This window comes from Rana temporaria, chromosome 12 (genome assembly GCF_905171775.1).
Source record: "Rana temporaria chromosome 12, aRanTem1.1, whole genome shotgun sequence".
In the NCBI taxonomy this organism is placed as follows: Eukaryota; Metazoa; Chordata; class Amphibia; order Anura; family Ranidae; genus Rana; species Rana temporaria.
This window is the reverse complement of record NC_053500.1, coordinates 40,913,898-40,936,874: the sequence shown is the minus strand read 5'-3', so window position 1 is coordinate 40,936,874 and position 22,977 is coordinate 40,913,898. Positions and strand designations below refer to the sequence as shown.

General features: G+C 41.5%; 1 protein-coding gene across 1 annotated transcript; it reads right to left on the bottom strand.

Moving 5' to 3' along the window:
• Positions 1–5,600: 5,600 nt before the first annotated feature.
• Positions 5,601–15,461, bottom strand: LOC120918408 (keratin, type I cytoskeletal 19-like). The gene is made up of 8 exons (XM_040329953.1): positions 14,650–15,461; positions 12,714–12,796; positions 12,477–12,633; positions 11,418–11,579; positions 10,724–10,849; positions 10,039–10,259; positions 9,672–9,706; positions 5,601–7,016 (listed from the first exon to the last, which is right to left on the bottom strand). The coding sequence occupies exons 1-8, from the start codon at positions 15,406–15,408 to the stop codon at positions 6,916–6,918; spliced, it is 1,644 nt and encodes a 547-aa protein (XP_040185887.1). The 5' UTR covers positions 15,409–15,461; the 3' UTR covers positions 5,601–6,915.
• Positions 15,462–22,977: the final 7,516 nt, after the last annotated feature.

The window sequence follows — 22,977 nt, the reverse complement described above, 5'->3', positions numbered from 1 at the left end:
TGCCTCTCGGGGGATCAGGAGGGAATTTTTTCCCCTGCTGTAGCAAATTGGATCATGCTCTGCTGGGGTTTTTTGCCTTCCTCTGGATAAACTGTGGGTATGGAGTTGGGTGTATGGGATTGTATTGTGTTTTTTATTTTGTTTGTTTATTTTTTTGTGGTTGAACTGGATGGACTTGTGTCTTTTTTTCAACCTGACTAACTATGTAACTATGTAACTATGTAACTATGTGGCGTCTGGGGCTTGTTGGCTTGGGACAAATCCCACTTGGTCGGTGTGTGTATCAGTAAGAGAATGAAGGTGAGAAGTTTTCTTGCTATCACTTTGGCATACAGTTTTACATCTGTATTTATAAGAGATATGGGTCTATAATTTTGTACCTCTTGGGGATCCTTGTCAGGCTTGGGAATTGTTGCTATGACAGATTGTAACATTTCTTTAGGAAGTGAGCCAGAGGATGCAGCATGGTTAAAGAGGTCGGATAGATTTGGAGAGACTATGGATGCAAATTGTTTGTAGTACTCATCAGCTCCAGGGTATTTCTTAGATGTAAGGGTTTTGATAGCTAGTTTAATTTCTGCTGTGGAAAAGGTTTTAGATAAGTATTGAATTTGAGGTGTTGAGAGAGTAGGAAGATTTACTGATTCTAAGACAGTCTGTATAGTTAGTGGGTTTGGTTGAGGGGTAGACTCTTATGAAGGCCTTGTATGTTGCCCATAGTGTGGGAAAATAAATGTCTGGGGATGTGTTTGTGTCAAAGAAGAGGGCATGAGCTTTTGAGATCAATTGGCAGTGGTCCGGGACTGCTAAGAGGAAGGCATCCAGTCTCCAAAGGCAGGTATGGTTGGGTCTTGAAGGTTCACCAAACAGAATGGAGACAGGAGCATGGTCAGACCATGTTATTGTACTTATCTGCGAGGCAGTAATCAGTTGGAGGGTCTTGTCCATGAGAAAGAAGTCAATTCTGAAGTATGAAAGGTGGGAAGGTGAGTAGTAAGAGAAATCCTTTTGTGCTCCATGTTAACATCTCCAGATGGCATATAGGTCACGAGTGTGAAGAAGATGGTTGGTGGAAGTGCTTCAAAGTAAATGTAGGCATTTTAGATATGGCAAAGTGTGTTTCTTGTATCAGAAGTATATCCGTTTTTAGAGAGCGAGCTTCTTTTGCAAGAGATGACCGTTTGAAGTGTGATTTGAAGCCTCGCAAATTTGGAGAGGTGATTTTAGTTGCCTTGATGTTTTGAGGGTTTAGAGCAGTGGTTCGCAACCTTCTAGTGCCGTGACCCCTTGATAAAATTTCCCAAGTTGTGGGGACTATTTTCATAGCGTGGGTTGAAAGCACCCAAGGCAAGACAAGTAATTTGCGCCCCTAACCGGCGGACATTTAGCGCTCCCCGAGTGCCTTCCAATCATACAGTATTAAAACTTCTTATGGTACATTTTAGGACGTACCACTCTTTCTTTGTTCTCTTTTCTTTCCCTTTTATCTCTCTCTATCCTAATTCCTTGTTTTTTTTCCCCCATCTTTCCCTCTAACTGTCTTTCTTGCTCTCTATTTTTTTCCTTTCTCTCCCTTTTTCTTTGTTCCTCCCCCTCTTATCATCTCCCTTACTGGGAGAACAGTGCGGGCTTCAGGAACAGCCCAGGATTTTGTGACCCCTGGCAAATCATCATTTGACCCCCGAGGGGGTCCCGACCCCCAGGTTGAGAACCACTGGTTTAGAGGGACTTGGTTGGTTTGTGTATTTGTTTTGTGTGGATACTGTTTGTAATTTTGGTGGTGTTTCTGATTTTGCCACAGAACAGTCATTGGGAATAGAGGTAGGGGTAATGTGGTCGTGAGAGGTTTGGTAGGCCCATAAGGTGTTGGAGTAGTGGAGGAAGTCTTCCAGAGATAAAGTTCAATAGGTAGAATGAATAAGGACTGGTTTGTTGCATAAAGGGGGAAGAACCAGAGAAAGAATTTAAAAAATGACTTGCAGAAAAAGCAAGGGTAATGGGTAGCAACATTTGCTACTGACAACCGGGGGAAGAATATTGACCATATTAACAACAGGTGGATATGGAAGAACATCGTTCAACATCGAACAGTAAGGCCAATGTTTCCCAGTTACAGGTAGGATTTGGCAACAAGAAAGTTGAGAACATCAGGATTAACATATGGAGTGAGGTGGTGTTTAGGATCATTCTGTTTCCATGTATTGAGGCTGGTGAGATGAAAAAGATTGGTCTTCAGCAGGAATGATTTCCCATTCTCTGAGCAGGGCTAGGCCTGCCTCTGATTGTGTGAGATTTCCCTTGCCTTTTAATCGTGAGTTTAGTAGGGAACCCCCATTGATATCCAATATTGTTATTGGGTTGCGCTTTGGTGATAGTTGTCAATTTCTTCCTGTTAAGGAGTGCTGCTTTTGACAGATCTGCATAGAGTTTAATCCATGTGTAGGGTGCCGGTAGTGCGGGAGTGTTTCTAGCAGCATACATAAGCTTCTCCTTTGGTGTGGTAAAAATGAATGCGTGCTAGAACATCTCTAGGGACTGATGCTGGTAGGAAGTCCAGTTTGGGAATTCTGTGGGCCCTACCTATGGCCATTTCAAGATCTGTAACTGATGGGATAAGTTGTTTCATGAGTTGTTGTGTATGTTGCTTCTGTGTACGGTACACATTGGGAGGGGAGGCTTACGTGTATGCACCCATGTGGCACGCTGCTTCATCTCAGTTCCCGGGACGGACCATTATTCTGGCCATGGTTCCATATTCACCAATTCTCATTTCAGCGACCCTCTGTACGTATCTGGGTCGGGCCGCAATGCCTTTCCCTATCACTCTGAGTTACAATTGTACCAACTATACTATTATATTTTGTAGATATTTCTGAACATCCGCCCCTGATGAATGTATTTAATACACGAAACACGTCGGGATTCCTTTGGGATGCAGATACATGTCCACACTGTACCATCAACTCTGGAATTTACCCATTCACCATATATGATGTCAATATTTGTATATTAATGTACTCATTGTTCAATTTTCCGGCTACTTTGATGTTTCATTTGTATATATATGTATCATTTAATGTTTTTACTAATCAATTCAGTCCACAAGGTAGCACAAGGTGGTATATACTATTATACCCTTGATGGCCATAGTCCACACACACACATACAAATGCCTGTGTGAACAAATATGGAATGATGTTTACTATAATGTCTTTCTCCATGTGGTTTTCTTTATTGATCTGGTTTTTACAATTTTATGATTAATAAATATATACTTTGATTCTTATACCTCCATTCCGTCTATGACCTCATTTAAAGTCCCAAATTTCCCACTTATATCCACAAACAGGGATGGAGGCACATACTGTTTGTAATTTTGGTGGTGTTTCTGATTTTGCCACAGAACAGTCATTGGGAATAGAGGTAGGGGTAATGTGGTCGTGAGAGGTTTGGTAGGCCCATAAGGTGTTGGAGTAGTGGAGGAAGTCTTCCAGAGATAAAGTTCAATAGGTAGAATGAATAAGGACTGGTTTGTTGCATAAAGGGGGAAGAACCAGAGAAAGAATTTAAAAAATGACTTGCAGAAAAAGCAAGGGTAATGGGTAGCAACATTTGCTACTGACAACCGGGGGAAGAATATTGACCATATTAACAACAGGTGGATATGGAAGAACATCGTTCAACATCGAACAGTAAGGCCAATGTTTCCCAGTTACAGGTAGGATTTGGCAACAAGAAAGTTGAGAACATCAGGATTAACATATGGAGTGAGGTGGTGTTTAGGATCATTCTGTTTCCATGCATTGAGGCTGGTGAGATGAAAAAGATTGGTCTTCAGCAGGAATGATTTCCCAATCTCTGAGCAGGGCTAGGCCTGCCTCTGATTGTGTGAGATTTCCCTTGCCTTTTAATCGTGAGTTTAGTAGGGAACCCCCATTGATATCCAATATTGTTATTGGGTTGCGCTTTGGTGATAGTTGTCAATTTCTTCCTGTTAAGGAGTGCTGCTTTTGACAGATCTGCATAGAGTTTAATCCATGTGTAGGGTGCCGGTAGTGCGGGAGTGTTTCTAGCAGCATACATAAGCTTCTCCTTTGGTGTGGTAAAAATGAATGCGTGCTAGAACATCTCTAGGGACTGATGCTGGTAGGAAGTCCAGTTTGGGAATTCTGTGGGCCCTACCTATGGCCATTTCAAGATCTGTAACTGATGGGATAAGTTGTTTCATGAGTTGTTGTGTATGTTGCTTCTGTGTACGGTACACATTGGGAGGGGAGGCTTACGTGTATGCACCCATGTGGCACGCTGCTTCAACTCAGTTCCCGGGACGGACCATTATTCTGGCCATGGTTCCATATTCACCAATTCTCATTTCAGCGACCCTCTGTAAGTATCTGGGTTGGGCCGCAATGCCTTTCCCTATCACTCTGAGTTACAATTGTACCAACTATACTATTATATTTTGTAGATATTTCTGAACATCCGCCCCTGATGAATGTATTTAATACACGAAACGCGTCGGGATTCCTTTGGGATGCAGATACATGTCCACACTGTACCATCAACTCTGGAATTTACCCATTCACCATATATGATGTCAATATTTGTATATTAATGTACTCATTGTTCAATTTTCCGGCTACTTTGATGTTTCATTTGTATATATATGTATCATTTAATGTTTTTACTAATCAATTCAGTCCACAAGGTAGCACAAGGTGGTATATACTATTATACCCTTGATGGCCATAGTCCACACACACATACAAATGCCTGTGTGAACAAATATGGAATGATGTTTACTATACTGTCTTTCTCCATGTGGTTTTCTTTATTGATCTGGTTTTTACAATTTTATGATTAATAAATATATACTTTGATTCTTATACCTCCATTCCGTCTATGACCTCATTTAAAGTCCCAAATTTCCCACTTATATCCACAAACAGGGATGGAGGCACATTATATATGTGCCTCATTTAAAGTCCCAAAAAGTTATTTTCTGATATAGGGAACCAGCGTATCTGGTGTGACCGATTTTGGAATACTGCAAAATTTTAAGTAATTTTATCTCGAGTGGTCCTTTTCAGTCTCATTTGATGTAGTTTAGCGTCATGTTCAGTGTGAGCATCCACTAAATCATTGTGGGCTGTGTACATCTCAGCCATTTGAGTTTCCACATGTGAGATTTTCTGCTCATGTTCCTGCACTTTATTGGATAGTGGGATGAGGACTGCAGAGAAATCAGTGCGCAGGGTTTGTCTCAGTGATAATAACATGTTTTTCATAGCCAGCTCTGACACTGGCTGATCAGTTGCTGGGAATGAGTCAATGGCTGACTGAATCTGCAGAGTAGGCATGAGGGAGGGGGGAGGAGAGTGTGCCTCTGTGTGGTGATCAGGGACCTCCATCCAGGGTCTGGATTTCAATGGGCTACGGGATGTAGTAGACAAGAGGAGGAGAGGACTCACCAGCTGCCCCTTGCAATCTTACTTCCCTGGGCACTGGTCCAAGTGTGCCTTGTGGGGGCAACTATATGAAAGACTTTTTTTTCAATATGGAAAAAACATGTGCATCATTAATACCACACACACAGCTAATTGCATGAACAAGATAGGATTTGTTTTATTGAAAAATTAGTAGGTGACAAGGACAAGAGAATGATGATCAAAATCCACCAGATTGCTGCAGTAGTACACCAGAATATATATATAGTCACAATAATCCTAAAACATTCAAAATAACCAGAATCTAGGGCTTAGTTTGTCCACCACAATATAATATGCATATTTTATTCATATTTTAAAATATATTATTATGAAACCGATTCTTTATAATAAATTTAATCTGCACAGGATTATGTTAAAAATAAAAAATAAAAAAAAGTTACAACAGAAAACTAGAGTTCCACTTGAATTAAGCACGTGTTTTATATGTGCATTCACATACTATAGGCACATCCTTTTTTTTGGTCTTTTTAATAGGAAACTACATTGCGAAGGAGAATTTAGCAAAAATTCATATTATATTCTATACTGATCAGACTGGTTCATATTCTAACTCATTTTGCATATGATCATTGTAATTCAAAATTACGTATAATGGAACAACACACTTCTTCTGAGTGAAGCAAACTGCATTGCAACTATATGTACCATAGGGGCCTTTTTACGCTTGAAAGTGTTACAGGAGCACATTCACCAAAACTTACTTTTAGGGCATTGTGGTAAACTCCATTACTACAGGTAATTTGTTCTGAATAGGTCCCAGGCACTCTATTGATTCTCCAAAGCACTAAAACGTAACCCCTATTGTACCATGTGGTGTACTGCATCATACTATAGCATAGTAGCATTCGGTTTGTGCATTTGGATGGCATTCAATGCCGTTGCACAATAAATAGCATTGCAGCACATTGCACTACATGTTGGCACAACATCTGCACATTATTGTGATGAATGGGCCTGGGCCCTAAAAGTATTGAAAGTGCTCCAAGAAAAAAGTGAATGAAAAAGTCATATCTTATGCTCTAGCATAATGTAAACCTCTAAATAATGTTGGGTACACAAAAATATCTTCTTTCATTTGGGATCTTTAAAAGTGTTCAAAGACCTGAACTCCATACTTTTTGTAACACGTAGCTTAACATCATTAACTTACAATTTAGGTAATCTTGAATAGTTTACCACCAACCTCTAAAGATGAACAGATACTGTATCTAACTAATCCTAAACCTTGCATAATTTCAGTTGTATCTACTTTGTATCCTGGTGGATCTAGTTCATGTCTCATGCCAAGTTTTGCCTAGGTAAAGCAGATACTGAAGGCCACATAAGAAGAAAACAGAGGAAGACACCAAAAGACTTTCTAGAGATAGGATAATCCACAGGGTTCTCCAGAAGAGTCAGAAACACATTAGCAAACATTATGGTGATTATGATGCTGATGATGACTTTGATGATGTTGATGATGAGAGGGGCTAGCCACATGGTGAACTTTCACTGTGTGGTGAGATCCTGAAAGTAGAAGATACAATAGTTCAAATTATTAAAAATCTATGTCACATTATAAAGGAATTCAAATTGTCTATGTTTCTCATATCAATCTACCATATTCCAATTATCATTGTTATTGTTACATAATTAGTCGAGAAAGTTGAGAAAGCTGCTTATGTACCATGAGTTGTAGATATATTGATTTTAGCAGGGGTACCCCAAGATCTGAAATGTATTTATTTAGTAAAAAAGTTGAGAAAGGTTGCCTTGGACAAACATTTAACTATGCATTTGAAAATTTAATTATTCCTTTATTTTGTAGTATAATGAATGCACACAACTTTTTTTAGAAACTGTCTACAGCTAAAATAAGTACCTGTGTGAGACTTTTCCAAATTTTCTGGACCAAAGCCTGCCATTGGCACATGGTAGGAAGGGAAGCAGGTTGCTGTCTAATCATTCATAATATTGTCACTTTGAATGCTGTTTGTCCCATATATAAAACGGGCATATCAAAATTCACAGCAGAGTGAATGTGACTGCCATGGAACTCATTAGCAAAAAGGGCCTGGAAAATAGCTGGCTTGATAGTGATCTATGCAACGTGAATTTCAGATAGCATTTTGGAAATATATTTGGCTAAAATGTTTATAGAGTATGAATACCGATTAAAGGGATTGATATTGGTTTCAGTAAATGAATGCCATTAAGATGGATATCATATAGATGGGGTGGTCTTTTAATAAACAGTAACTTTATTGAAAAGTTTTCGTAATACAATACAAAACAAGGATCGCCAGTTATACAGAAGATGCAGGCCAAGTGGCCAAAATAACGATACATTTGCAGGAGACAAACGTGATAGTAATAGTTTTTGTATAATCTGACAAAAGTCAGTATAGACCAATAGTCTAAGACAGTGGTCATCAACCCTGTCCTCAGGGCCCACTAACAGGCCAGGTTTTATGTATTACCTTGGGGAGATGCAGACTAGAATACTGCAATCACTGAGCAGCAAATGATATCACCTGTCATGTATTTCAGTTATCTTGCAAACCTGGCCTGTTAGTGGGCCCTGAGGACAGGGTTGATGACCACTGGTCTAAGAGATTTGGTAATAACTGAAAAACACAACATCTTACGGGGGACCATCAAAACAGGGGTCTCAAAGGTACAGAAAATATGGGAGAGAAAATGGTAGCAGACCAAGGCATATAAATATATACATGAGGAGTAGGGCAAGATTTTTTTTTTGTTTTGTTGGAATTCCAGAAGAATAATGGATAGTAATGCCAACTAGGACAAGCTACCGTAGGCCGAATACAGCACATGTGCAGCAAATTAGTTAGTATTGATAAATAACTCTTTTTCAATCTCTCAAGAAGGTCTGTGTCAGAGTTTGTTAATAGGGATGTTAGGGGACAAAAGCAGATAAGGGAGGTAGGCATGATAGGAAGAACAAAGAGGGGCATAGGAGGACAATGGTTGTTGGTTGGGGTGAGATACAGAGGAAGGGAGGATGGAATAGTGTGGCCTACCCCATCCTGGTGCCTAGCCCTGGGTCATGGGATTGAGTGGCCTTTTAAAGGATCTGCAATGAGGTCCAAACCCTATGGGATGGTGTCTAAATGCCACAAATGTCCAGGTACTAGTTAAAATGTTTCCCATATTTTACATTCTACACATATTTCTACCAGCTTGTACCCTGCTTTTTAACGTGGTTCTAAAGCCTAAAGGGTTTTTTCACCTTAAGGCATTCTCTGCATTAAGGTAAAAATCCTTCTCTGTGCAGCCCCAAGCCATCCTTAAAGCAGGGGTTCACGTTACATTCAGCCGAGTTGTGAGAATGACATTAGACAGTTTTTTTTTAAATCCTTGCCGTACATACCGTTTTATCTATATTTTCACTGCGGCTTCCGGGTATGTAATCTGCGGGACTGAGCGTTCCTAATTGATTGACATGCTTCCGACCGGCGCATACAGCGCGTCACGAGTTGCCGAGAGAAGCCGAACATCGGTGCGCAGGCGCCGTATAGAGCCGATTCGCAGTCCGGCTTCTTTCAGCAACTCGTGACGCGCTGTATGCGCCGGTCGGAAGCATGTCAATCAATTAGGAACGCCCAGTCCCGCAGATTACATACCTGGAAGCCGCGGTGAAAATATAGATAAAACGGTATGTACGGCAAGGATTTAAAAAAAAAACAGCCTAATATCATTCTCACAACTCGGCTGAATGTAATGTTAAAAAAATTTTTTTTGGTGAACCCCCGCTTTATACTTAGCTGAGCCTGACCTCGATCTAACCTTGTGCACAAGAGCAGTGGCTCACTCTGCTCTTTCCCTCTTTATAGATTCAGAGACAGCAGCAGGAGCCACTGGCTCCTGCTGCTGTCAATCACAGTCTGTGAGGAGGGATTGGGGGTTGGGCCAAGCCACACTGTGTGTGTCTATGGACACACAGAGCCGGCTTGGGAGCAAGCCCCCATGAGTGCCCCCATAGCAAGCTGCTTTGGGGGGAACTCTGCGAGGGAAGAGCCAGGAGAGCAGGCAGAAAAGGTGGATCAGGCCTGCTTTGTGCAAAACCATTGCACATAGCAGGTAAGTATGACATATTTGTCATTTACAAAAATATAGGTTTACAATCACTTTAAGACAATACTGTATATGTTTACATACCATGGCTGTCTCCTAGAAAACTTTGACTTGAAGTGCTGAAATTTAAAACACACAGTAAAGAAAAATAAAGAAATATTTGGTATTCAGACTATTCTGTATGGCTTGGTTTAAATAATATATTGATAAACAAAATGGAAACATTTTATGAACTGTCTGGTTTTCTAATTAAGCTGTTCTCCAAATTGTATTGCTCTATTTAGTAGCTCATTAAATATTATAGCAAATAAATGATATAACAATTATATTAAATATAACAATTATTTCTTTCCACTTAAAATATTCAGTGTGAATAGGTGTTGCTATAAATCAAGGACTGCATGTTTTAAGGAATATTAGTTCAGTTACTTGTATTGTGTAAAATACATACTGGATATCATGACCCTCCAATAGGCGCTTATAGGTGGCGATCTCCATCTCCAGGTGAGTCTTTTGGTCCATTAGGATCGTGTATTCCTGATTCTGACGTTCCAGGTCAGATCGGATCTGGGCCAGCTGGGACTCTACATTGTTGATCAAACATTGTAATTGGACAAGTTGAGCCCCAAATGTGGCTTCTGTCTCTGCCAAGGTGTTTTCTAGAGCTGATTTCTGGGAAAAAATAGAGAAAGATTTTATACAAAAAAAAAACAGGTAATTACAGTACATACTGTTAGGCCCTGTACACACTTAGGACAAAACCGATGAAAACGGACTGAAGTTCAGTTTCATCGGGCCAAACCGACCGTGTGTGGGCCCCATCGGTCCGTTATCCTTCGGTCGAAAAATTTAGAACTTGCTTTAAAATTGAACCGATGGACGCCTAACCGATCGGTCAAAACCAACGGTTAGTACATCAAAACCCGCGCATGCTCAGAATTAAGTCGACGCATGCTTGGAAGCATTGAACTTCAGACCGTTCTAATCGGATGGACCAACCGTGTGTACGCGGCCTTAGTCTTTGCAGAATGAACTGAAGATGCTCACAGACTTAAATGACCAGCAACTGGTCATTGACACAATCTTTATTAATCTTTATTAATTATTATTATTTATTGGCTGGCAATAACGCTTACCAAGCTGAGCTGGCTTTGCAGTTCGATCTCCAAGGTTTGGATGGTACGTCTCAAGTCAATGACTTCAGTTTGTACAGACTGGAGTTGTTCAGAACCAGAAGCAACTTCACGATTCAGTTCCTCAGTCTACAGTATATAAATAGAAAGTTTGTTAGAGTCATGTACCCCTTTATAAATGGAGGCTAATTTTATATATAAAGTCAAAGGAGGTTTATTTCTGATCTTCTGTGAAAAAACATGTCACTCATTTTTAATAGTCAGTAGCTAGGCTTAAGTTGATTTGCACGTTTATTTTAGTTTTTATATATTTTAAGTTATGCCACTGCATTTTTTTTCCTTTGTGTACATAGGCAACAGCCTTGAAGCCCAATTGCACCAGTGCCTCAATAAACACTCATATCCCTAAACAGGAAGCATGAGCGTGGCCGCTTGGCCAGAGTAGTTGTGAATGTGCAAGGGGTGTGGCGGACCTCTGAAGATCTCTGTATGAGAGCAGTGGTCCTGATCTTCAGTGTAATGGGAAGATTGGGATGGCACAGTACAACCGAACATTAAAGCTAAACATCAATATTTATTGTTTATTGGAAGATAACAATGAAGTAATAGGGCCTAATGATCAAAATGTAATAGATTGCTATCCCACTATTTTTCTAACACTTTCAACAAGCTTTTTTTAGTCTACAAAAAGACTTACCCGTTGTCGGAAAATAGTTTCCACCTCTCTAAGATTCCGCTCCATTAGATTCTCATACTGCTCTCTGATCTCAAACAAGGTTCTATTCAGATCAGTCGATGGAGCAGCATCCATTTCCACATTGACCCTGGCACCCAACTGAGCTTGCAAAGCGTTGACTTCCTGTAAGTAAAAATGTTAGAAACTAGTTGTGTGATGGGTGCATTTCTGCAGATCTCCATATTGTGTATTTTAACATCTGTGTTGACTCGGCTCTCTGGCTTCTGTCAATGTGCAAATGTAGTGGGCTTTTAGATGCATTTGAGAATAGTTTGAGACATTTCTGAGACCATTTAAAGTGTTACTAAACCCACAACAGTAAAATCAGTCTGTATATGCATTAAAGCATGCTTGTTATACTCACTAGTACTATACTCTGTGGAACCTAAGGATTTAATCTTCTACATTGCGTAAAAAGGCTGTTTGATCCTGGCTTCTCTGATCCTCCTCTCCTTCCACTGTCCCCTGATTTTCTGATAACATAGAGCCTATGGAGTCAGGCTGCACATGCTCAGTTTGGTGTGTATTGGTAGAGAGTTTTCTTTTTCTTGGTAGAGTGCATGTAATCAGCACAGGGCCAATCAGCACTAAACAGACAGAGGGTCAGGAGTCTTGCAGTTTTATAGGACAGTCAGAAAATTCCTTCTACCAGATTTAACCAGTGCTCAGCTGGATACTGATATAAGTCACAAGGCTGCTCTGACTGCTGATGAGATAGGGTATTTAACAGTTTATATTTACTAAAATAATTACATTTCCATGTTCTGTGTACTGTGGGAGACCAGATATAGTGAATGCAGGGTCCTGGGTTTAGTAACACTTTAAGTTCATCGAAAAATAAAATAATATCAAAAAATTTAAAAAGGTATTAAAAGTTGCCAATTTTCCACAGATGGCCCAGGATGGCAAAAGTTAAAGTGATTTCAACAACATTTGCACCTGCTCTGTAACAACACATTATTTATTTTTCTTAAAATAAATGTCTGATTTATCTTGAAAAAGGGGTAACAGGTTTCCCACCTCCCCATGATTCCTCTTCATTAGCTGCAGTTCCTCCTGAAGGTTTTCTACTTGTGCCTGTAGCTGACATATTTCCCTGTTAAGTTCTTCCAGGAGTATTCGAAGTCCATTCACATCAGCCTCAACACTGCTTGCCAGTTGGCGTTCCATTTCATACCTAGTGACAAAAGGAAGACAAAGCAATGAATGCTGATATTGATAATAATGTTTAAAGACATGAAATATACAAAGACCTACTTGTTTCTGAAGTCATCTGCTGCTAGACGAGCGTTGTCTATTTGTAATACAATTCTGGCATTTTCCACAGAAGTTGAGGAAATCTGGAAATTATAGGTGTTATATATGTATTGCAAAGGATCAATTCATAGAGTGTATTAAACTAAGCTTTGCTCTGTATCAATTAAGGTAGCTTACTGCATATCTATTATGACTTGCACTGTAATATGACTTAAGTGTACATTTACACTAGCCACGTGCTAAAACATTCCCTTTAGCATTCAGCTGATATCTGTGGTGTGGCAATGGTGATGAACCATGGTGTGCCATGAGTTTTACAACGCAAGGCATTGTTTACCTTTTTTTTTACTTTATTGAAAGTGTACAAAGTGTACACTCCATTCAGGTCTCTGCACAGCCCTGTGCTGCAGTATCCTCCAGAGCCATCCAGTGTGTTTGCATTTTTCTGTTACACACATAACCCCAGCATTGTGGTGTGAATGGGGCACAATTGTTTTCTATGTAACCTAGGATTTCTGTTCTGTTTTTAGGGGTTTCTGCCCACATTTGTGTGTTCCAGCAGGAAGAGCAGAGAACCATCACAGTGGCCACTGGAGGTGTGCAGACTCAGGAACTCAAGGAACTCAAGTGAAGGTATTTCACCAATAGGGCCTCTGAGAGATATTACAAATTATCAGATGGTTTAACTCTCCAGTACTTACCAAACACTAATATAACCAGCACTATCTGGAATAACCTTCTAATTAAAGTGTCGTCAAACCCACATCAATAAAAACTATCAGTACATGCTGTATTACATGCTGTTCATGTTATGTTCAGTCACTATGGGATTTGATTTCTGTATACTGTAAAAAAAAAAAAAACATGGTTGATCCTGCTATTCTCCCTCCTTGCCTGTGTCCCTGCTACAGTCTGAGATTGTGTAGACCAGCCAAGTCTTAAGAAAGACGGGCTGTGCCCTGCTGAATTATTGACATTGGTTAGAAAGTTCCTCCTGCTGTAAGTCCAGTTCGTTACAGAGCGAGGATCGGGAGCTGTGTGTGTAAACACACAGCTCCCGGCCCTGTCAGGGGAGATATGCCTGACCGTCTGTTCATACAATGTATAAACAGCGATCAGTCATTTCCCCTAGTGAGTCCACCCCCCCTACAGTTAGAACACACCCAGGGAACATACTTAACCCCTTCCCCGCCCCCTAGTGTTAACCCCTTCCCTGCCAGTGGCATTTTTATAGTAATCAATGCATTTTTATAGCACTGATCGCTATAAAAATGCCAATGGTCCCAAAAATGTGTCAAAAGTGTCCAAAGTGTCCGCCATAATGTCGCAGTACCAAAAAAAAATCGCTGATCGCCGCCATTACTAGTAAACCAAAAAATATTAATAAAAATGCCATAAAACTACCCCCTATTTTGTAAACGCTATAACTTTTGCGCAAACCAATCAATAAACGCTTATTGCAATTTTTTTGTACGAAAAATATGTAGAAGAATACTTATCTGCCTAAACTGAGGAAAAATATATATTTTTTATATATTTTTGGGGGATATTTATTATGGTAAAAAGTAAAAAATATTCATTTTTTTTTAAATTGTCGCTCTATTTTGTTTATAGCGCAAAAACTAAAAACCGCAGAGGTGATCAAATACCACCAAAAGAAAGCTCTATTTGTGGGGAAAAAAGGACGCCAATTTTGTTTGGGAGCCACGTTGCACGGCCGCGCAATTGTCAGTTAAAACGATGCAGTGCCGAATCGCAAAAAGTGCTCTGGTCTTTGACCAGCAATATGGTCCGGGGGTTAAGTGGTTAAATATATAGTTGTCAGGGTGAGTTTGAAAAATATCAATATTTAATCACTGCAATATTTGTGTAGATTTAGAGTCAAAATAATTTCCTAATTATTATAGCACATATGTAGACAAGGTAGTTTATTTACCTGGCCTTGAAGCTCTTGAATGATTCTGAAGAAGCAGCTGTAGTCAGGTAAAGTGCTGGGCTGATTCCTCTCATACCACTCCCGGATATTCCTTTCAAGCTGGGCGTTCTGTTGCTCTAGGGAGCCGACTTTGTCCAGGTAGGAGGCCAAGCGATCATTTAAATGATGCATGGTTTCCTTCCCGTTGACATTGAACAAACCATGATGACTTTTATGGCTGCTGCTGTGAGCACCTCCATGAATGTGCTTGGATATGGAGATTCCTTTGCCTCCTGATCCTCCATGTACACTGGGGGCTCTATAGTGATTACTATGATGGACTTTATGGAAACTTCCATGGTGGGTGGCATGGGATCCTCTATGATGAGAACTATGAGAACCTGTAGAATGGAATCTGTGGGAGCCTCCATGATGGGAAGTATGGGAACCTCCATGATGTAAATTATGGCATCCTCCATGATGAGAAGCATGAGAACCCCCGTGGTGATGAGAAATATGGGAACCTCCATGATGTAAATTATGGGATCCTCCATGATGAGAAGCATGAGAACCCCCATGGTGATGAGAAGCGTGGGATGCTCCGTGATAAGAAGCATGAGATCCACCATGGTGGTGAGAAGAGTGGGATCCTCCATGATGGCTAATTGAAGATCCCCCATGAGGAACACCATATGTGTGGCTTGGGATCTTTGACAGATAACTTCCAACATGGCAGCTTCCATGGTGTGATCCAGCAGAGGAGTGACCACCGTAACTCATGATGAAGAATGTGAGTGGTACAGAAGACCTACAAGTATGTGTTTCTAAATGGATGTCCTTCACAATATGTTCTCCATTCATTCTGCTCCCTTATATATTGAAGACTGGGAGTGCCACAAAACATTAATTGCTCATATTAATGTTTACAAGTATACAAGACTGCTCATCTATCCACTGCTTTACATGATTGGCATTAGGATTTATTATTAAACATTTGGTAATCTGCTTGGAAAACTTTAGACAATTGTAAAAATACTTCAAAATAATTAATTTATTGCTGTCCAGCTCATTAGAAACTTTTGCTCACTCCACCCTAGAGAAATAACAATAAAGGAAAAGTCAACTGACTTGGCTGAACACACCTCAAATAAAACACAAAAAAATGCAATATTGCAATGATAAACTAATGAAACGTTTAATCACAGTATGTAGTTGGTATAAAGCTGGACACAAAGCATCAGATTTATTTTCACTTTGATCAAGCTTGTCTGAAATATATAACTACAGTGGTAAAGTGTCAGGTACTACCCGAACAATGTCTATTGATGCTATATTATATATTATTTTTTATTGTAATTTATTTGCTTTAGCGCTGCATTGCTTTTTACATTTACTCTACTTTAGGATTTTATTGACCTTCAGTGTTCAGCTGCTTTGATTAGGGTTTAGTTCTTGCGCTGTTTGTATTTTTTTTATTACCTAATCTGAAACATGAACATTTTTTGGAGTTTCTTCAAATTACTAATAATTTCAGCTGTAATGTTCATCTAAATTTATACTTTAGTTGGGTGGACCATTTAAAAACCACATGAAAATCAAACTGTTTATTGGATACTATTATGTATGCTACTGCAGTCTTCTATAGCCTGAGGGGACTCGGCCACTGGACAGTCAATCGGAAGTGTTCCCTTCATACAGGTAACAACATGGACACCCAAAGAAGAGCCCTTTGCTTTGGATATACTGTATGTGAAATATTCCCAGAAAATCTTTCAGGATTTTTTTGATCACCTTAACTAACATTTCCCTTTTTAGCCACGTTTCTTTTTCTTCTAACTGTACTTGGCATGAAAGTCAAGCAAGGGTTAAAGGGTTTGTAAAGGAATTTTTTTTTATCTTAATAGCTTCCTTTACCTTAATGCAGTGCTGTTTTCATGTCCTCATTGTTCGTTTTTGCTCTCAAGTTGCTGTAATTCTTCTCTGATCTCCACACTTCCTGGTTGTCTGTTTCCAGATAACCACAGTACTGGGAGCTTTCTCTCTGTGGTCACTAATCAAGGAGGTGTGATTACTGTGTGTCTAAAACCCCTCAGCACCAGTCAGTTTTGTTTTACACACCATCACTGCCCTGTATTGGCTCTGTGGCTCTGTACATCACAGAAGCAGGAAACAACATGCAAAAACGAAACTAGAAACTGCAGGTACATTATATGAATGATCTTTATCTATTTTTAATCATTTAAAAGTAATCAGTTAACTATTATGTCTCTATACCCTGTAAACAGTCATTTCAGCAAAAACATTTTTTTTCCTTTACAACTCCTTTAATGACAGTTAGGTTTGAATTTGTGTTTTTTGAGCAAAAGCCCTATGTTTCTGATATTTCAGTAAAGGTAAAATCAATGCTGACAGCTGTCATCACTTTGTTCTTAGTTGTATACATAGGTCCCTAAAAACACTGGATAGGTTGGGAATGTTTAGTGTGGGTTTCTGTGTTAAATGTAATCCTTGCTTCTAATAAAGCTTCTTTGCTCTTGAGTCCAGGTACATGGATTTTAAATAGGTCATGTTCCAAGACCTGTGTTGTAAAAACATATTTAAAAAGACCAATGAGTGTCATACCTAGGGCCTGATGTTGAACGTTAGTAGTGAGGGTGCTGCCAAGTTTAAGAAAGAGACTTTAGGACGATGCCAATAACGCTATGTCATTGGTGTTTTAGAAAACTCTACCACCACCCTACACCCCCCAGTCTACAATTTTTTGCTTCTAAAGCATTTTTAACATGCTGTTATCACATTTAGCAGTTATCACATGCTGTTACAATTAGCAGTTTTGCTGCTGCCTCTTTCCCTGACACCAGTATGCTACTGCAGTCTTCTAGAACCTGAGGGGACTCTGCCACTAGACAATCAAGGGGACAATCAAGTGTCCGTATTATATAGGTAACAGCGTGGATACCCAAAGAAGAGTCTTTCCACTCTGCAGTCCAGAGCATAACATGACCATGGATTTGGGAAATTATTAGGGGCTTAAATGTACTTTTTTCAAAATGTAATTGGCTTATTTGTTTTGGATATATTGTTTGTGAAATATTCCCGGAACATCTTATAGGATTTTTTTGATCACCTTAAAGCGGGGGTTCACCCTATTGATAAAAAAAAATAAAACATTTTTCCCTCTAGCATAAAATTCGGCATAGTAGCGCGAGCTACAGTCTGGCATTAAAGGGCACAATTCATTTGGGCCCATGCACATGGGTCCTGCGGCCACCCCTCCCCCTCCCCTTTTCAGGCCTGGCTTCTACTGGCAAAATTATATGGTCAGTATAGTAAAACACCTGATTGTTGCTATAAAACACCTGTGCAATTTCTCCTGCTTCTAGTAATTTACAGGTACCTGGATAAGTGGGCTCTGACTGGTCCAGGTAGAGCAGGTGACCGCTGGAAGGTTCTGGATTCCGGATGGACCCTATTTAAGGCTGCAGCTGTGTCCACTCAGGGCTGTTGGCTGGGTACTGGACTTTGATCCTGCGGGCCCGCCATGAACTCACTCCTGAGGGAACTCCTTGTGAGAGCAGAAAGCACCGGAGGGGAAGACTGGATCCGCCGCTGCCTGGCCATGGAAGATTCGGCTGAAGAACGGACCGCAGATGTGGGAGAAGGACCGTCGGCGACACACGCGGCAACCGAGGAGGAACAGCGCCATGATGCCAGCCCTCCCACCTCGAGACCCAGACGCAGCTGTGCGGCGGAGCGGGCTGTAGCCGCAACGCCTGAAGAAGAGGAGTCCCGACGCCAGCAGGAGAATGCAGTCGCCACCCCTACAGTGAGGAGGTCTGGCCGAGGCAAGCGGGCCCCCTCCTCCTCCCCATGCAGACCTGGTGGAAAAGGGAGCCGTGGGCGGCGCACAGCCGTGCCTTCAGCTCCTGGCCCAGCTCCTATACCAACCAGCAGCACACACCAGCCGCCAGGGCGCCACCTACAGGACGGAGGCCAGATCGCACCGGAGGCTCTGCAAGGTAAATTAACCCCTGCTCTACCAGTAATGTTGCCTCAGGCTGCTTACAATGGTTCTGTCCCTCTGCTGGATTCTCTCCTTTCTTCTTTGTCTAAAATTGCTGAGGCAGTGGTGTCCCAGCAAAACTCACCTGCTGTACCCTCTGTACCTGCTTTACCTGTGAATAATTCTCCTGTTAAAGTGTGGTCTAATGTTAATATGCCTGCTACAGTTATGCATACACCTGTTCTTACTAACACTTATCCTACAACAGAATTATTTAATCATCCTGTCCCTGAAACATCTGTCCGGGAGGTAATGCCCTGTGCACTATCACCCCTGGGTTTTCATTTAACTACATCTCTAAAAGAAAAAATTTGGAGGGGGGAATTCATTGACATGCTGTCTCTACTTCCCTCTGCCAAAGAATTTTTGCGCACAGACAGAAGGGTGGATGATAGGTCAGAGGATGATAGAAGGAGGCCGGTAGCCAGGTCCTTTTTTAATTGGCTGCAGGCCTTCTGTATCTTCGCTAGCGTAATGGGAGAAAAATTCCCGGATCGCTGCAGCGGCCTTTTCCAGCATGTGGAAATCATACTGGAAGCATACAAAAGCTTTGGTGGTTTCGGATGGTTTGCATACGATGAATCCTTCCGCCAGAAGTTGGCGGTTTATCCCAGCCTGCAATGGGGCATGAAGGACGTAGGCCTCTGGCTAAATCTTATTGTTCCCCAGAGATCCGTCCCTCCGAAACCAACGCCTTAAGTCAATAGCACTGGCCAGTCTCCATACAAGAAAGGTTACTGCTATTCTTTCAATGAAAGTCAGTGCAAGTGGGGTAATTCTTGCCGCTTTAAACATGAATGCTCCTTCTGTTCAGGTCCACATCCCGTGGCAAAATGCTTTAAAAAGAACACCCCTACCAGCTCCCAAAGGGATATTTTTTCCAAAAGCCTGCACGCCAGTGAGGCTGGAAAACATGCTCCATTGGTTGGCAATCTATCCAGACAGGGTGAAGGCCAGCCTCTTAATTGAAGGTTTTAGGGATGGTTTTCCTTTACCAGCTTTTACAGGTATAGGTTGCCAACCAGTAAAAAATTTGAAATCAGTGGACAGGTTTCCTGAGGTTGTCCGGGGAAAAATATTAAAAGAAGTCAGAGAGGGTAGAGTAGCAGGTCCTTTTGCCTCGCCACCTTTTGTTAATTTCCGCATTTCTCCCCTGGGTATCGTACCAAAAAAGGAACCCAATGCTTATCGTTTAATTCACCATCTATTATTCCTGGCGGGGAGCTCATTGAATGACGATATAGACACTTCCCTTTCTTCAGTTTCCTATTCAACTTTTGAGGATGCCATAAAGGTGATCCGGCGCCTTGGTCAAGGCGCGCTATTGGCTAAGGCGGACATTAAAGCTGCCTTTAGGCTGCTGCCTATTGCCCCATTTTCGTTCAACTCGTTAGGTTTTTGTTTTGAAGACAAGTATTTTTTCGACATGTGTCTACCAATGGGGTGTTCACTATCCTGCGCTTATTTTGAGTCGTTCGCGTCCTTTTTACAATGGGTTGTATCTTTTGAGTCAGGTCTGGACTACATAGTCCATTACCTGGACGACTATCTCTTCGTCGGGCCGGCAGGTTCCCCGGCATGTTTGCAGCTTTTGCAGCTTTTTTCAAAAATATCGGCTTATTTGGGTATTCCCCTAGCAGAAGAGAAGACCATCCTCCCGTCGGTGTCCCTCGAATTCTTGGGTATCACAATTGACACCCTTGCCTTAGAATTTCGGTTGCCAGAAAGCAAAATCGATCGTCTGAAATTGGTCATAATTGGTATGCTTCGAAAAAAGAAGGTTTTATTGAAGGAGCTCCAATCCTTGCTCGGCCTGTTGGCATTCGCGTCCAGAATCATGCCGGTCGGCAGAATATTTTCACGTCGGTTGTCATTGGCAACATCGGGGCTCAAATCTCCGTTTTCGCACGTTCGATTATCTGCAGAACTGAAAGATGACCTGTCGGTATGGTTTAAATTTTTTGATCAGTATAACGGGAGGTCATTTTTCCAAACGGATTTTGTTATGGCTACTGAGCTAGAGCTTCACACTGATGCAGCGGGCTCCTTGGGCTTCGCGGCTATATGGCAAACACACTGGCTTTGCGGCGCCTGGCCTGCCTCTTGGGTGACCCGAAAACTCACCAAGAATATTGTTTTGCTGGAATTTTTTCCTATTGTGGCAGCTTTCGAACTTTGGAGTGTTCACTTCGCGAATAAGCGTATAACGGTGCAGACGGACAACAAAGGGGTGATGTTTGCCATAAACTGTCTCTCTTCCAAATCCTTGTCAGTAGTCAGGTTGATCCGGCATTTTGTTTTGCTTTGTCTAAAACATAATATTTGGGTGAAGGCTCAGCATATTCCTGGTAAGGCTAACACTATTGCGGATGCTCTATCCCGTTTTCAGATGTCACGGTTCCGGCAGTTATTCCCGCAGGCAGATCCCGAGGGTTGTGTATGCCCAGCTCATCTGTGGGACCTGATATAGCAAGCCTTTATGCAGTAATCCAGAACTCTGTATCCCCTCATACTTGGTCGGGCTATTCGGCCGCTTGGAATCGGTGGTTAGTTTTCTGTAGATCCCTGGATTTTGATTGCTACCAATACTCGGAGGGAGCGGTTCTATCCTTCTTGTGTACATTGATGCACGAAAATCTATCACACGGCCACATATGTAAGATTTTGGCTGGTGTATCTTTCTTTTTTAAATTACATAACCTACCTTCGCTGAACATGTTCTTTTCGGTCAAACAAGCCCTGAAGGGTTATAGGAAAAACACGTTTGTACAGGATAAGCGTAGGCCAGTATCAGTTGAACTGCTCAAAAGAATTTGCGTGTCCACAAATTACACTTGTCTTAATCAATTTGAGGCTGGTCTGTTCACAGCAGCCTTTTGTATAGCCTTCTTCGCAGCACTCAGAGTATCTGAGTTGGTACCAGCGAATAAATCTGGAACTTTGGGTCTGTTGTTCCAGGATGTCATTGTCTCCAATGGGGGGATCGATTTGTTTATACGTCATTCAAAGACGGATCAGCTGGGAAAGGGGTGCTGTATACAACTCTACCCCTGTGGGGACCAAATTATTTGCCCGGTGTTAGTTTTACAAAGATACTTGGCCATCAGGCCCCCTTGCACAGGTAATTTTCTCTGCCACAGTGACGGCTCACCACTGACCAAATATCAGTTTAGTTCAGTTTTTAAGAAGTGTTTACGGGCGATTGGTATGTCGGATGCTTTCTTCTCAACCCATTCTTTCCGCATCGGCGCTGCAACAGAGGCGGCAAGGTTGGGGCTCGATGAGGCAATCATCCGCAGGTTGGGGAGATGGGAATCTGGTAGATTCAAATTATATGTCCGGCCTAACCTTCTTCCTTGATTTTCAGGTTTTCACAACACCATATGGATTTTAGGGCACTCGTTTGTTTTCTGGGCACGTAGGAGAGCATCTCAGCGTTGCTACACGGAGAACTTAACGCTTCCAACTGACGCCTTCGCAGTATTATGGCAAGGTATTCGGGGGCTGCGCTGGTGTCAAGTGTCTTTTCAACTAGCCCAGCTAAGCGCACAATGGCCTCCTCCCTCTGTTATCATTATACATGCAGGCGGTAATGACATCGGGAAAATGAAATCCATTGAGTTGCTTTTTAATATAAAGCGGGATTTTCAAAGGTTTAAGCTAGCTTTCCCATCTTGTAAATTTGTTTTTCTGAAATAGTCCCCCGGCTTTCCTGGTCCACTTCCCCCCAGCTTAAGCCGCTTGAGAAGGTAAGAAGGCGGGTGAACAGATCTATGGAAAAATTTATGCCATCTATTGAAGGTTTTTCCTACAGACATGCTGATTTGGAAGGGGGTATCCCGGGGTTTTATCGATCAGATCTTATCCATTTATCCGAAGTTGGTTTGGATTTATTTAATTTGGGACTACAAACCTGTGTAGAAATGGCCGTGGCTGTTGGGTAGGCCAGTCCTGTTTGCAACAGGTCTGGCTGGTGGGGGACTTTACAGTTTTTCCAAGTTTAAGCTGCTCGAGTCCTATGGCTGAGCAGGGAATTTTTTGGTTTATTAAAGTTTACTATTCAATTCAATAATTTGATTAAATAAAGATGGTTATTCTATATAGATTAATTTTGTTTAAACCAATAAAGGTGCCACGGCCATTAAAATGCCAAGCAGTTGTGTTGATTTTGTTCACTGGGAGTTTTGGGTTCTGAGGGGGTGGGTGGTGTGGCCTGCGGTCCCATGGCATTAAAGGGCACAATTCATTTGGGCCCATGCACATGGGTCCTGCGGCCACCCCTCCCC